Source organism: Pipra filicauda, unplaced genomic scaffold (genome assembly GCF_003945595.2).
Source record: "Pipra filicauda isolate LSUMZ 115617 unplaced genomic scaffold, ASM394559v2 scaffold33_size4404698_pilon, whole genome shotgun sequence".
Lineage (NCBI taxonomy): Eukaryota > Metazoa > Chordata > Aves > Passeriformes > Pipridae > Pipra > Pipra filicauda.
Genome location: NW_024104465.1, coordinates 1,562,076 through 1,578,422, shown reverse-complemented (window position 1 = coordinate 1,578,422; position 16,347 = coordinate 1,562,076). Strand labels below are relative to the sequence as shown.

The following is a 16,347-nucleotide window of genomic DNA, read 5'->3' as shown; positions in this document are numbered from 1 at the left end:
ATGCACAGAAAACATCATCTTCCAGGGCCAGCTCCCCCTGCTCCGCAGGGGATGGGGCTGATGCTGGGCTACACAGCTGCTAACAATTGATTGACCCTGGAAAATACACTCCCCAGCCAATAAACCCCTCACTGGAATGTCACTCCTACCCTGAGAATCAGAGGCACCTCCGGAATGCAGAGATTCTTTTTCTTTTCTAAAAAGGAAAAAACAGCTCCTTTAATCTTTTGCTCTCTGCACATGCTAGGGGAGAGGCTAAAGGGGCCAAAGAAATCTCCTAGAATGCAAACAATTTGTCATCTGGCTCAGAAACCCAGCAATTTTAATTCAGCCTCAGGAATATGCTGTATATGTCTTTGTCCTGTTCCGCACTCAGAGAATTTTGTTGAGGTTGCTTGGAGGATTCTCAGCTGCAGGTTGACTGCATCAGCAGAACAGCAAGGGGAATACAAAGGCCAGGATGGTGGCAGAGAAGCAAAGTCAAAGGTGATGACCATAAATCAGCACAAGGTAGAGCAAAGCACCACTGAGAGAAGGAAGTATATGAGGGAGTTCAACAGTAATGAGAAACAGTTCGCTGTCAGTGTTAGAAAGTTCACTTTGTAATACTGCCATTCTCCCATCTTCCTCTAAAGCAAATGCTTTGATGGTGCTGCAGAGACTCTGGAGATCCAATATTTCTGTGAAACTGTATTTATTTTAGCACCACAGCTTGCTGGAGTCTTTAATTAAAGACAATGAAAGAGCCATTTTGCTGTTGGCCCTTCACTGCAGTGGCAAAGTGAGAAGCCTCTCCTCTAATCCAGCCATGGGCTTTGATCCCTTCAGTCTGTGCACAGTCACCAGAGGGAACCCACCAGCTCCTGTGAGCTGGATCAGAGGTACCAGAAGCTCTGGTGATGGCAGCTGACTCACCAGCTTTTGGAAGAGGTCCCCCACACGTTGCTGGTGACTCCACTGCTGCACTCGGGGAAAGAGCCCATCGTAGAACTCTTTGTGGATCTCATAGAGCTCAGGCACTTTGAAGAATATTGTCTCAATCTGCTGACTGGTCAGCACAGGCTGAGAGGTGGTGGCAGCAGCTTTCAAAGGCTTCATGGGCTGAAATGAGGAAAAATGGAAATCATTATCATGCAAATCATATACATTCACCCTTCTCACACTGCAACACATCCCTCTATAGATTTATTTTTCATCCTATTAATAAGTGATATTTGCATTCACACAACTCCTGAAAGCTAGACATGAACAAGTTCTCTCATGGGGATCAGCCACCCCAGTAGGTGGATTTTCCCAGGGTATTAATGATGCAATTAAAATCCCTTTGCACTTCATTTCCTTAATCTCTATCCAACTGTACAGCAACGTGTCTAATAATTAGCACAGGACACTTAAAGACAGAGCTCCTGGGTACTACCACATTAATAACAACCTAACTCCCTGGTTCTGCCACATGCAGTCCTTCCTTTAATCCTCTCTTTCTCTACTGGAGAAGAGGAGGAACAGGTACCCTTCACACCTGTAACTCGTGTATGTGAAGTTCTAGGAACTCTGGATGGAAGCAGCAGTGAAAATTCAAGTGCCAGTGTTCAAAGTGGCATCTGGTCCCAGTTCTTACCAGCAGCAGGGCCTCCAGGTGGCTCAGGTAGGTTTCCTCACTGGCTAGGATTCCTGATAGGACCCATTTTCTCATCTCCAGGCCTTTCTCCAGGTCTGGCTCACTCTACAAAGAAGTTGGTAAAGAGAAAAAAGAAAAAAAGTATTAAAAAGGGACTGGGGGGGCAGAGAAAGAAAAAAACCCAAGAATAAAGATGGAGTAAAAGATACCATTCAGTTGAACAGAGCATACTTGGGTTTTTTGTTTACTTTCAGATTAAAAAATACCAACCAAACAAAAAACCCACCTGCGCTCAGAATCCTGTTTCTAGCAATATGGAAACATAAAACATTAAAGAAATTCTTATTTACCAGCAACTGATGTCACTTAGATTATTTACAGCTATTAGCTTTAGTCATCCAACTTCGGTGCCTCAATTAGGTGCCCAGGCCTCTTCACAAAATTCAAAACACAGAACTTAAAAACTCAGAATTTATCCTCCTAAACAAATCTCAGGAGCCTTGTTGTGTGCCATTCCCTCCCCCCTCCCACGAGAGCCCTCCACAGCCGTGTTTCTCGGTGCAGAAGTAGCACTGCCCCTGCATCTCCACAGGTGTGCACACACAGCGCAGCCCCAGCCTGCCACAGCTCCCAGATGGCTGTTCCTTCTCCCACTCCCTAATATTCACTAAATTATTTTTCAATGCCAGCTTGCACAATGTCTATTTTTAGTGAGAGGATGGAATAATCAGCACTGCTTGGAACGCACATGCTGATTTTCTTATTGGGATTCCATAGAGGAGTTCTTAACCAAAACAACTGAAGAAAAAGAGGAAAAAAACCCAAACATAAATACATTCATGGGCAAATGAGGAAGACTAGCATGAAGTGTTAAGAGAAGCAGTCATCCCCTCTGTTGAATTTTAATTATGCTTCCTCTCAAAATTGTTATCTGAAAAAGTGTTTAACCTGATAAAGTGAAACCGAGTGTTTCCAAAAAAATGTGGCCAAGCAACGAAGGTTATAAATAATGAGAAACATCCCCCTTTCACAGATTCTTATTTCCAGTTCTTTTTACTTCTGTCATTCACAGAAATAGCTTGTTACAATTCCTGCAAGCTTTTTATGTTATTAAATGTCTCTAAGAATAGAGTCAGTAATTGGCTCTGAAAGGGTACTTTTCAAGGTCTTTGGGTAGGTTGTTTGTGACTCCATCCTACTCCTCTTAATATCCAGAGGAATCTTCAGCTTTTGATTTCAGCAGTGGGAGGATCAGGAAACACAGCAGGATGCTCCACTCTATTGACTGAACATAAAGCCCTAGAGCTGCCAAAAAAAAGGCTCCAATTAGTTTAGGGTCCTGTGCTTGAACCCTGCAGATGTATAGATGAGGTTCATGATGGACAGAAGGCATCTGGGCTATAGGTAAAACTTGCAGGAAAGCTATCACATCCTGAGTGTGACTCTGAGCCTACGCACCACCCGAGGAAAGAAACAGATCTCACGCTCCCAGATATTTCTGGATTCAGTCTCATCAATAACCATCCTGATTCCTGAACGCTTTCATTAAATTTCACAAGCTATTTTCTAGCCTAAAAGACTTCCAGCAACTACTTTATAAAAATTTTGTGAGGTGTCAAATACCACCATCACCTCTTCAATAAAAGTGGCAGACAGAAGCTGTTCTAAGGGAACGCGTAACATTTACACGCACGTCAGGTACTGCATGGAAAGAAGAACTTGTCTTTGCATCCCACCCTTTGGTGACGTTCAGTAAGAACCACAGTGCCCTTTAAAATCTTGAAAGGGCATCTCAAAGAAGGCATCTCAAAGACTGCTGTAATTCAGCAGTCGTGTTCAGAAGATTGCAGAAAACCAGTGACAAACTACATGGTGAAATGAGCTGCAACAGCCTCTGTGCATCTCCAGAGCACCCGTGTGGCTGCCTGCACAGCTCAAACAGAAATGTCCAACAACACTGTGACCATTCCTTATGGTTTCTGTGCCAGCAGTGCCTGTCCAGCTCATGGACCATTTTTTAAGGCATGGTACGCACGCCTAATCAAGACAGACAGCCCCAAGACATTAAACAAAGGTTGCCTTCATCCAAAGAGGAAGGGATGTAGCAGTGCTGGTGCAAGAGAAACACAATTGCTCTTGGTTTCGAAAGATTTCTTACAACACTTACAAAAGAAAAGTGCAGCTACACAAAGAAGCATTGACGAAAACTAACAGTGCTCCAAAGTCCCCACTGCTGAGGATGAGGTAACTGGTCAATATTGACACAGCACTATAATTATATTTAGCAGGTTCTCTTGGAGGAGGTGAGGATTTAAAAACCAGCTGGGTCTGTTTGTAACATCTGTAAAGAGCAGCACACAATGGCAAGTCATTTAAATGATTCAAACTTCCCCATCACCACAGTGGCACAACAGTTTTCCTTACAGCACTGAGAACAGTTTTCCTCTTCACAAGTAAAAGCTTTAATTTACCAGCCAGTTCTTGCTGGGCTGACAGAGCAGCATTTTCTGCCTGAATGTTAATTTCCTCCCTCTAAAAGAGATGTGCTTTCAGAGACAAACATCTCCCAGGACACACTGGAGGCCTTCCTTCCTGGCCATGACCGCACAGGCACTGTGCAAAGTCCGTGGTTTTGTCCTAAACCTTTTTAATAGGAGCATTTTTCCAAGTGTGGTGTTTGCAAAACTCCAGCCTCAGACACAGCCAGCCAGGGCAGGGTTTGCCTGCTTTACTCTGGGTACAGCAGTTGCTGAAGGAACCCTCAGGGAAGTTTATCCAACAATCACATGGCACATTACAGGATTTCCAATGCAATACCTCAAATTTACATACAGCCTCCTCCTATGTGAAAAGATGATCTCCTGCTGCTCCTGCTGTGCCAGGGATCAATACACCACCTCGGTGCTGCTGTGTTTGCTCCCGGGAGCCTGTGCCCTGACAAGAGGTCCTGCTGAGGGAGCCTTTGCTGGCAACGTCAGCTGGGGCTGCACAGAGCAGAATGAACATCTGGAAAACAGCCCCGGTGCTCCTTCAGCCTCAGGGTGCTTTTTAAGTCACACTTGTTACAAAACATACTCCAAGACTGAAAAATTCACTGGGAGCTGGTGCCAATATCAGAAGGAAGAGGAGTAAGTTTATTCTTTGGTATTACAACATTCCTCACTTACAGAATTGGGAACAGGCTCACCTGCTTACCCGGAACAAGACAGCAGTGAGCAGGCACAGATCCTGTGGGACTGCCCTTCCACCGTCCCCCTGCAGCACCCCTTGCCAAGGGCATTTCTGCTTTGCCCATATCTAACACAAAAGGGTAACAAAAAACACCGTGACAACAGCTCCCTGCCTGCTCAGCTCCTGCACTCCAGCCAGAAGGGCAGTTCAGAGGGAACATCCTGGGCAGAGGTATCAAGCTCCTCACCAGCACAGGGAGACCTGCCAAGGCTGAGGACTCCTTTCCCCACCCTGGCAAGAAGGGAGCAGTCTGAAATCTCTGAGCTGCTTGTGCTAAGGGGAGGAGATGTACCACATCTACCAGACCCCATCAGCTAGGGGATAATACACCTATTACCACAGTGCAGATGGGATGTTCCCAGCAGGAAGTGGGAGCAGCCTGTATTGGCAAACTCTAACCACTCAGCAGGGAGTGCCAGGTGGTCAGCAGTCCATCCCATGCTTCCTACCCAGCTTGGTTAGCTTGTTTTTCACTTGTACAAGTCTGACTAGTATTTCACGTTCTGACCATCCCTGCCTCTTTGATGCCAGCGTCCATGTCTAGCCTTTCTCCACTGCCCTTCCATCTTTTGGCTACCTCTCCACCCCTGTGTTTCAGAATAAATATTACAAGACTGTACCAGGGCAGCAGCCAGAGCATTCCTGTCTCCCTGCCATGGGAGCTGTGAGGATCCAACACCCAGCCAGATCTGAACAAGCAAGCAAGGAATCAGTGCCTTGCTCCCACTCCTTATGAATTACATTTAAAAAAAACAGACACCAAAAAGGAGGTGGAAAGCAGGCTAAAGGCAGTGTCACAGGTACCTCATGCCTATACAATTCTACACCACCTTCTCAACTGGGTGGTGCTTTTTGCTATTCCAAAGACTTAAAAACCAGAAGATTGAGTCACAGCCATAGTAAGTGCAACCTTGGGACCTGACCCACGGCCAGACCGAGCGGTTGGAAGCTCTGGAGATATCAGAGCACACACACTGGCCCCGAGCCATGGCTGCTTTGAATGTGTTTGCAGCCTGTCAGCCCAAGCACTTTAGTTTACTAACCAGGTTGGCATCACATGTTGTGCTCAATTACTGCAAGGCCGACATTCACCAGCTCCAAGGATTAGACAGATTCGGCTCTTCCTGACTCTGTTTAGAACTCAGGGCTCTCTGGTTTTTGTTTAAATTAACAGCAATAATTGTTTTCTTGCAAACATTAGAAGAGCACAGATTAAGGATCTAGAAACCACAATACACAAGATTTTGCAAAGAGGTTGCTGCCGGCACAGCTCTGTAAAGAGAATCAGGGATTCAAAGTGGGCGTATAAAAGGCACTTTAACTCTTCCTTTGGTACAGTGTGTTCATACACCGGGCAATGAATGTGCTCAAAGGAGAGGCTTCCCGTAAGGACAGCTCTGAATCTCACACAGAACCTGAGAGCCTACAGAGGAGAACAGCTATTCATTTCCATTTTTAAAGTGTAAATATATTTGTAAGCTTCTGCTAAACAGGCTGGAGGTGTCTCATTGTCTTGGTGATATTAAACAGGGCAAATTCTGTAATCAAGCCAATCATGCTCCATGCAGGGAGGGGAAGGAGCAGGGAGAGGAGCCAACATTATTTATAACATCAGTACTGGTGTGCCAGCTCTCCTCAGGAAGGGCTGTACATCCAGGCTGAGCCCTTAAGGAGCAAAGAATAGGAGAATAAAAAGGAAAAACTGCATCTGTTGGGGGTGGTGAGGAGAAAGCCACAGTAAAACAAAACAAACAAACCAACCCAAATACTGAGAGGAAGAAAGGAGAAGGATTTGGAAACACTGGAGAGAGAAGGACAAGCTAGCAACAGTAGTAACAAGCAGAGCAGTAACCCCATTTATTGCTGTAGCTTCAGAGGTCAACTTCTCTGGATCCCCTTGGGACCAAGCTGGGAGCAAAACCCACAGCCTGATCTGCCACAGCTCTGCTCTCTGCTGAGCTGGCAGACAGCAAGGACAAAAGGATCTGATCTGAGGAAAAGCAATGGCTGCCAATGCTGCACCAACCATGGACTGCACAGCAGAAAAGGGAAGAGAAATTCTACCTGGAAATCAATAAGTACCAGCCAATTTCTCCTCCAAACAGAGCAGACAGCAGGAGGTGGTCGCTCAGCTTTAGCACTCCTGCCTCCCTTGGTGTGATATGGGCAAGAATTGGAGAGATCTCTTCTGGCAAAAATTCATCTGCACTGAAAAGTGACTCCTCTCCTGGGGGGTGGAACGAGCTTTGCCTTCCCACTGCTGTCCTGCACCTGCACCCACCTCCACATCTCTGAGCCTGGCTTTGCTGGTGAGCAGATCTTGAAAGGCCATTCTTATTTCTACTCTTCTCATGGCTGCAGTCTCTCCCCATATGAGTAGCAGCAGTAGGATCACAATGAATTAAGCTTCCCATCCTCTTTAGCCTCCAGGCTGCAAGCTACCCACTCCAAAACTCTTGGCAATCACTCTACTGAATGGTGTCAGTCACCAACTTTCCAGTTGTCCCAACACTTTCCTGTGTCCTAAGAATACTGCAGCAAGCTCTCCCTCTGTCTTCCTCTAACTCTGTTCAGGTATCTTCTCCACCTTTCACTCTGGCTGTAGGGGAAAGACAGACACATTCTCCCTCCTTCTGGGATTGAAGTATCACAACCTTTTACCAACACTGTCTGACACCTTCTGAAGCTACTGGCACTGTCTTATTTGGCAAACATTTGGGCTGACATTTTCCAAGAGAGGTTTCCAGAATTTTTGGAAAATTCAATCACAAAAGTTCAACTGTTACAGAAAGAAAGGTTTGGGAAAATTAAACCACTTCTCATGTTAAATAAACAAACAACTTAAGCATCAGCGGAACCTATTTCTCCTTTTCCCTCTCTCCCTGTAGGTTTGCTTCAGAGCAGCAGGCAAAGTTTGGTAAAAGCTTTATGGCAGGACACACATGAGCAGCCCAGCATGAGACCCTGGAAGAGCCAGAAGAAGGGGTACGACCTCTCTTGCTCAATGCAAACACTTGTTAAGGTTTCCTAACCACAAAAATGACAAGTCAAGGGATGCTGAGATCCACACTACAAATGGCCACCTTGCTTATGCCCTCTCTGGGTCACAGACAAAACTGATGCTGGTGCACCACTTGTCACCCTCCTGGGACACCAACAGTGGACACCCAGTGGAATGTGAATCACAAGAGGTGCTAAAATGGCACAGTTTGAGGGCAGCATCTTTTCATCTGCTTATATGATGGAGGTGGTGAGAGGGATTAGAAAACACTCCCCTACATGAGAAGGTGCAGAGCACCACAAACCTTGTGGAAGTTCATTGTGACCCTCAGCTCTTGGAACACTGACATGAGGTGCTGGGAGTTGGTCACCCTACACACTGGGCGAGAAACAGGATGCCCCTCTGTAAGTAGTAAAGGAGGGATCCTTTAATTCTCTTTTAGAAAGAGGCACTGCTTTGGCCACTCTGCACTTTCCCTATGGTGGCTGGACAGAATCCTGATGTGCCATCCAACCAAAGGATAGAGCTGCTCTAAGGAGATGGAAGGACTCAGTCAATACTTGGCAGAAAAATACAAAGCCCAGAGCAAGCCCATAAAATAAGTCAAAGCAAGATGCCCTCAATATCCAGATAGCAACAATCCAGTGTCCAAGAGGAAAGCTGGTCTCATGGATAAGGCAGATGAACATCACACCAAAATGTTTCTATGTCTGTGTGATGCTAAGTGAATTACTGAGAATAAAAATATCATTGTTTGCATTGTTCTCCATTTTTTTGGGTGTCTGACTGGAGTGCTGTTAACTCTTGGTTATGAGTGAAAACAAAGGTATTTTACTTTAAATGTGAAGAAAACTGTACTAAAAGTCAGAACCTGGTTTTGCAGAAGATTACACATCTCACATTAAGCACCCCAAATTAGCAGATGCTTTTCCTATAACCTGTCTGCCTTGATTACCTGTGGTTAGTGAACATACCATCCTCTTATCTCACAGGAACACTGCAAGGATAATTAAGACCCGTGTAGCATTCCAACTGTACTTGCAGTTAATGGCCATGCCACTAGGAAATGAATACTTTAGAACTCAGAGCAGAGTTTGCAGTGCCCCATAAATAAGGTGCACACACAGCTCCTGGGGTGAAATGTTGAATCCAGTGAGTATCATTCACAGTGTTCACTGCACAATGCAGGAGCCCCATAGGGAAAACAGGATGATTGAATAATTCAAAGTTTTCACTGAGATTCAAGACAAGGCTATGGCATGAGGCAAGGCTGGATAACCAGAGTAATTTCTTAACTTCTGAATGACTTCACAATCTTAATATTTCATCAAAGTAGTGCCTGTAGTGCATGTTGTGTTGTTACGTAGGGTTAACTTGATTTCCAGACTCTGGTCATAAGGATAATTTAAAATTTTCAGAAGTAACTGCAGGCACCTAAGGAAAAAGTAAAAGGGCAGGAGACAACTATAAAAGCAAACACAGGTAAACAAAACATGTTTTCTGCTAATCAAGTTTAGTGTAAAAGAAAATAGAATAGATGTACATCCTGGTATTTCTGGTCTGACACATTTTATGCGCTTGGCTCAGCACAGTGTGTTTGACACTTAATTTTGTTACTGATGTCTTTTCCACTACAGCTGAAAACAGGACTACAGCAAAAGCCCTCTAACAACTCGTGATGACAGAAAGTTTAACTTGCTTGGGAAATACTGCAACTATATGTAAATTAGTCTCTTCCTCCTTGTCATGGATTGTCCTTAATCAGTGGCATTGTCAACTGTGGACTAATTACGGATGGGACCGACTGAAGCAGTTGAGGTTCACGATTAAAAGTCCAATCTGTATCAGGACACCTCTTTCTTTTGGAAGCCATAAAACATCTTTTTATAGTCTGAGAGAAGAAAGCAGCCATTTATGTTCAAAATTATTTTTGAAAAGGCAGGCCTTCTAGCATTATTAAAGGAACTTTGAAATTAACTGCTGGTAACTGCTTATGAGGCAATACTCAAATAAATAAAGAACAAGATTAAATATTAGGCAGTGTTTCTTCCAGGCCTCCAGTCACAGGCACTATGACAACTGGTCCTTTGAAGATAACTCTCAGCCATGTGTAGTCACATAGCATTTTTCCTTCATTCTGAGAAACATAACCTGGAAATCTCAAGCCAATATTAAAATGTTCTTGGAGTTTTTTGCATTTCCTAATGATAATTTCTTCACTCAAAAGCCTCTTACATATCACAAGAATTCTCATGTTAAGAGATAAAAAAGCATCTCAAAATTAATAGACTAAAGCGTAAGCAGCTAACTAGATTCCACACTTTACAGTCAAGTAAAACTAAGCAAACATCAACAATATATCTGCTTGATACTGCTTTGAGAGATCTTGACAATGCATTTTTATAAATGAGAAAGAAGAACAAAAACACTGTCTCAAGAAGGATTCTTAATCTGGAATTCATCCTGGAAAAGACATATGATGTGGCAGTAACCAATAAAGAGGAGTAGAAGGATGTGTGTAATGAACACTGGGCACTAATGGCTTGTGGAACTTGTCAGACTCTTGACTTTTGAGGCAAGATAAATAAAACTGATAAAAGTGATGGTGTTGATTTGTACGCTGATACCTGTAAAATATCCATCATTTTCTTCTTAATTAATAGGACAGAACAATCTGAAGCAACAGATAAGTTAAACTACTTAGATGACAGATTTCCAAGTGTTATTCACAATGTGGGAATTCAAGGTTGTTGGCCACACTTTCTCAGAAACACAGTAGGAAGGCAGTGACAGTTGGCTTGGTGCTATTAAGCATTTTTATGAATGACTTGAGGTAACCCGAAGTCTCCAAATGACAAAGATATTCAAGGGAACAGCAACTTGGGATTCAAGTGCTCTCAGTCTATTGCGAAAGGATAAACAGAAACAAAGGCTGAAAGTCAAAGAGACTAATTCAAGCTGAAACTAAGATATTTTTGACTGTGAAGGCAGCAAAGCCAATAGTTATTTACCAAGGCATACTGCAGACTCACTACCAAGACTACTGTAAGGACAAAAATAGAATTGTTCTGTAAGTTCCAAGCTATAGCCACGCTACTGAACCTGAAACAAAAATAAAGCAAGGTAGCCTGAAGGGCCACATTAAACCAGAGGTCAGGCTAGGCAGTGTCTTCTGCACCTTTTATCTACCATTATATAGGCAGCTATTTAGTGAATAGTCAAATCCACCACAAGCAGTGGCTCTCCCACCCAAAGTCACCATTTCAGAGCTGGTAGTTTAATTCCTCTTATTCCACTTTCACAGGGTGAAGGGAATAGCTCTTGTATTCTAGATGCTTTATCAAAACCTTCAACCTACCTGAAAACACCTTTTATTTTCCTTGTGAAAGGCAATGACAACCCACACGCAGAGATGTATGAACACATCTGTGTTGTTCCGCAGTCTCCTGTCCAAAATACCTGTTATTTAGAGACCCTCTCAAGTGCAACTATCACCAGTTCTCTCCACTAAAATTCACAGAGGAAAAGGAAAGGAACTCACAGATTTTGTAGATTCCAGAGACCCTGAGGACAGAGTGTCTCGGCTGCCCCGACTCTTGGAGCTGAGGTGTGGCGAGGAGGACGGCGAGTCATCGATGTAGGGCATCATGTCATGGTGTCTCCTCTGCTCCTCGGCGCGGTCGGCATCGTACGCGTAGCCGGGCGGTGTCCCCCCGAACGGGGCATCTGCAAAACACACAGAGAAACCTGTCTGCTCACACTCCAGGAGCCAGCCTGCTCCACCAGGCACTGCCTCCCAGCTGCCACAGCACTTACCAGTAAACCCAGAGTCACTGATAGTTAAATAGAGGCGTAAATAGTTAAATACAGTAGAGGCGTAAATTTAACTAAACTTATGTTGTCACCAAAAGTTCATTTCACTCGTTCTAAGTCCTAAAAGGTAAAGTCCTTTCTAAACACTAGTTGTCTCTTAATTACAGCTCTTTCCCTCACATTTTCCTTCAAAAGCATTGGCATCAAAATAAATCCTTTTGCAGGCTCCATAAAAGCTGTGCAGTCTGGGTTGAGGAATGCAAAGGTTGTGACAACAGACTCCACTTTTTCTATGGAACATAAGCAGATGATGCCCCTGCCAATTTAGAAAGCACAGACAATACATAGCTCAGGGGAGAAATGTAACTCTCTCCAGGACACTCAGGAACAAGAGGACCAGGAAAGAAAGGTCTCACATGTCAAGCGAACCAACCTTACTGCCAAGCCCAAAATCCTAAGAGGCCCTCTTCTATTGGCTGCCCCTCCTCCTCAGTTTTGAGCCCAACTCCTAAAACAAATGAACAAACCACCACCCTACTCCCTCCTGCCCATCCCATCTCCCCTCCCCCCCAAAAAACCCCAAATAAACCAACAACATGTCCAAAACACAAAAAACAAAGGATGGTGGTACGAAGAGTCAAATTAGTCATTAGTCAATGAACTTCTGCAGGAAAAATGAGGAGTAAAATTGTTCTGGTATCTTCAGTAGCTGTATACAGAGAGTGCTTCTGCAAAAACCTGTAACAGGACACACAGTGAGTAGCTCCCTCTGCCATAGGTTAAAAGGTCTTGCACCTCTCTGCACAAAGAATATATACAGGACCAAAATTTGGTTTCTGCACAGTGATACCAGACCATGAGCTCCATGGGCTTGGGAAGCCCCTTCACCTCTCAGTGTCCAGAAGTGTGTGTGACAGCAACAGCCAAGTGTGGGCCACTGACCACACAATGGGAGAGTTCCCCCTCCTCTTTCAGCTACAAGTCACAGAATGCCACTCTTCTCCCAAAACTGAAAAATAACTCCAAGGAGATGAGATCCACTTTTACAGCAGCTGGTGAGCTTTATGGAAGACTAAACTACAAAGAAGAATAAAAATAATTACACTTCAACACAAGTAGAACCAATTTTTTACTTGTTTTCACAAATATTCAGGTTCTGTGAAAATAATAAGCAGCTGCTGCCAAGCATACTAATAATCCTGTTATACATCACTAAGGCAGGGTGGAGGAGTAACATTTTAAAGCCCACTTTCTTCCCTCACAGTAAACTCAGTTAAAGCATGACTCATTCCAGTAAAGGATGTGAACTTTATGTGGAACAGAATAAAACTTGATCCATGTGGCTGTTTCAGGAGGGAGAGCTGGTCTAGGGAATTTATGCAAACAATATACTGAAAACCCAACAATGCACTCACTGTAGAAATGAGCCTCTGTCTCGGTTCCTACCAAATACCACCCAGCTAAATAACAGCCTGATAGGAGGCCTTCAGGCTGCTGAAGGACCATGGCAGCGTTATTTTAACAAGCTCAGTGAGTTCCACGTCTCCACCTGCTCGTGCTCAAGCTCTCAGAGTTCCTCAAAAGACTTGTTAGATTGTGCAAGACCACAGGAACAAGGGGTGGAGGGAAGAGGTACATGTTCTCTGGAGGGAACCTTAGACTAGATGTTACAGGTTTCCAGAGCTCCACAACCATTCAGAAGACACCCTTTAAGCTGATTTGGTAATCAGAGGCTTGAAAGGCTGAGACAAGGGACTCAGTCACAAACAAAAGAGATTTTTAGATACCCCAAAGCTGGATAGTTTCTACAACATCTGCAAGCCAAACAAATCTCATGCTGGAACTCTCAAAAGTTCTTTGGCTAAAAGGATGCCGAACAGGAGACTGCATTAGCCCCCAACCAAACAGGCAAGGAAATACCAAAAAGGAAAAATACCCTCCTCACACACAGGTGGATGGTCTTCTGTTTGGCCAGAAGGTTAAGGGACTGTTTTGACTCCAGAGACCAAAATAAGTAGGAATGAGGATGAGTGCCTCCTTTCATCTCAGCACTATTTATGCCATATTAAAATAATAATAATGAAAAACCCAAACAAACAAGACCCCACGCCAGAAAGAAAAGAACCCAAACCCACAAAATCTGAACACCACATCACTTCAGTGGAAGAGTACAGATACCTGTTTTCACTCAGGTGTCCCTTGTGCAACTTTCTAACCCAACAAGCCTGTGAGACATTACTGACAATTTAACACTGGCATTTATCCAAGAAGGAACATCAGTACTGGGCACTTATGTAGGCTTCATGCCAACTCAAGGAAGAGTTCTTTTTTCCTTTAGAAGTTTCTTCAAACTATTCTTATCCAAACCAGTTTCTCCTGTACACATGCAGTAACAAGACAAAGTCTCTGTGCAGAAATTAAGGCAGGAATATATTTCTTTCACTCCCAATGCTCACTTGCAAAATTTATAGTTTGCTCCACTTTTGTTAATGGGGGAGTAAATGCAGACTAAAATACATTAGCAGAAAGGCTTGCAGGGAATCACAGTATTTCCACTTTCCTCACTTTCTCCTGCTAAAAAACAGCTTCACACTTCTACCTTCCCTTACATGTTGTGTCTCCTACTGCCCAGGGACACCTTTACTGAAAGAGAAGGAAAGGGCAGGTGGAGGACGTGAGCTCAGAAGAGGAGGACGTGAGCTCAGAAGAGGAGACTTATTGCCAGATTTGCAACAAGATTCAGCCTACCTTTGAATCACTTCATCTCCCTATCCATAAAAATGAAAATAACACATCTCAACAAGGAATGAATCTACCAGTGTCACAGACTGCCATGAGATCTATGCATAAAGCTCCACACAGAATTTAAAACTTTATTTCCGTATCCTCCAGGGATCCTTCACACATTAAAAAGCTTAGAAGTAGTTATAATCCCTCTTCTTTCTATTATTGCTGCACACAGCACTGAAATCCACCTATGGAGATCTTAATTATCTCAAAGGCAGAAAGACCTTCTCGCTTTTATTCTGCCATTTTTTCCAACAGAAGCAAAATATTGCCACAGCCAGATACACTACACAAGCCTTAGCACCAGGAACAGAGGTAGCCTTGTATCTCTGTGATTAAAGAGCCCACTGTTGCTAGGGAAACTAGGTTATGGAGAGCTCCTCAGCCCAGCACAATCCTCACGGGCTGCTCAGGCTCCACCTGGGAGAGAAAAGCACAGAGATCAGAGCCGAGGCTCACCTGCTCTGACACCTCCAGCTGCTCTAGGTGCTGCTATGGAGATGGCAAGTGGAGACAGCAGATGGGCTCAAGCAAGAGCATTTGGTTTCTTAGCCAGTGTCTCGGAGAAGGTGAGCATTAAGAGGGTTCTTATCCTCCAGCCAGTCTCAGAGTAACCATCAGTAACTGAGCCACCAAGGCCAGAGAGAGATGAGACCGAGCAACAATGGACAACTGCTGGCAAGGGACAACTAAGGAAAAAGGCAGGCAAACAAGGATGGTGGGCTCAAACATGCTGTACTGAGAGAGCACCAGACAGACATGCCAAGGACACTGCTCCACGTGTGTCGTGCTTCTCATCTCACCAGCGGCCCCCTTTTCTCCCCCTCTTTGGGTAACCTGTAAGAGATCCCATCCCACTGAGAAGAGCAGCAGCTGTGACTCTCAGAAATGAGCCTTCTTGGCACACAAAAGGAACTATTTTTACTACTGGCCCTTGGACATTCTCTTACAGAACTGCTCTCCTGCACCAGCACCTCTTCGGGTGCACTGAACTACCTGGGGGTACGAAGGCTCATCATCCATGCACACATTCTGCTAAAATCCTCAAGCATTTATTTCCACCCTTAGTTCTTACAGCAATGGCCTCCCTGGCCTTGTTTTGCTCCAGCTTTTGTAAATCTCTTCCACCATCTCCCTCCTCAGTTACTGCTTCCATCCTCTCACCTCCTTTCTCATCTCTGTCCGCTTTTCAATTTCTTTTGGTTTTCTCAAATATAATATTGCTTTTCTTTATGCTGTTGTGCCTCCCCTCTTCTAAACTGCTTTTCTCCCTCACTTCCTCAAATTTCACCTGGCTGAGGGATAAGGAAGAATCTAACAAATTTACAGCTACTCAAATTCCCTGGCACTCAGAGAGAGCACAGCAACACTGTTCCCTTGTCCTGTTGCCTACACCCTTCCTGCTGGGTGCCACATTCATTCTTTGGAAATATGAAATCACAGATCTAACTTGAAAGCAGGAAGGGTAAAAGAAATTAACTTCTAAATAAAAAGAAAGATTATCTGCATCTAATCCAAGGCCACACAATGGTTCAAATGCACGTGTCATACTTTCACAGCAGCACAACATCCATAGCTGCTTGAGAGGCTTAACAGCAGCCTGCAGAGAAGATTCCAAGCTAGCTGTGCTCCAGCTAATCCTGCTAAAAGAGCAGTGAAGCCACAGCAGCTCAGACCTGCCTGCCTAAGTAAATACCTAGAATCCTGGAGGGGGAAGGGAGGTGCACGTCCTGCCAAAGCCCCACATCACTGTGGCTTCATTGTGAATGGTACCAAGGCTTGCAGGAGTTTGGAATGTCTACACTCACTCCAAAAACATCCCCACAGCTGCAGAGCAGAACAGAGCTAAGGCACTTTGCATCCTCTGTGTTTCTATGCCAGGGAATGTGTGAGGCCA

The 16,347-nt window shown here is 44.3% G+C and overlaps 1 protein-coding gene across 2 annotated transcripts in view; it reads right to left on the bottom strand.

The window, feature by feature from the left end:
* BCR (BCR activator of RhoGEF and GTPase) overlaps nt 1-16,347 on the bottom strand; it is a 97,841-nt gene that overhangs the window by 36,142 nt on the left and 45,352 nt on the right. For both annotated transcript variants that reach the window (XM_027714200.2, XM_027714197.2), the window contains 3 exons: nt 11,392-11,576; nt 1,619-1,723; nt 916-1,101 (listed from right to left, as the gene is read on the bottom strand). In XM_027714200.2, the coding sequence (XP_027570001.1) occupies nt 916-1,101; nt 1,619-1,723; nt 11,392-11,576 (476 nt within the window). The remainder of the gene's footprint in view (nt 1-915; nt 1,102-1,618; nt 1,724-11,391; nt 11,577-16,347) is intronic.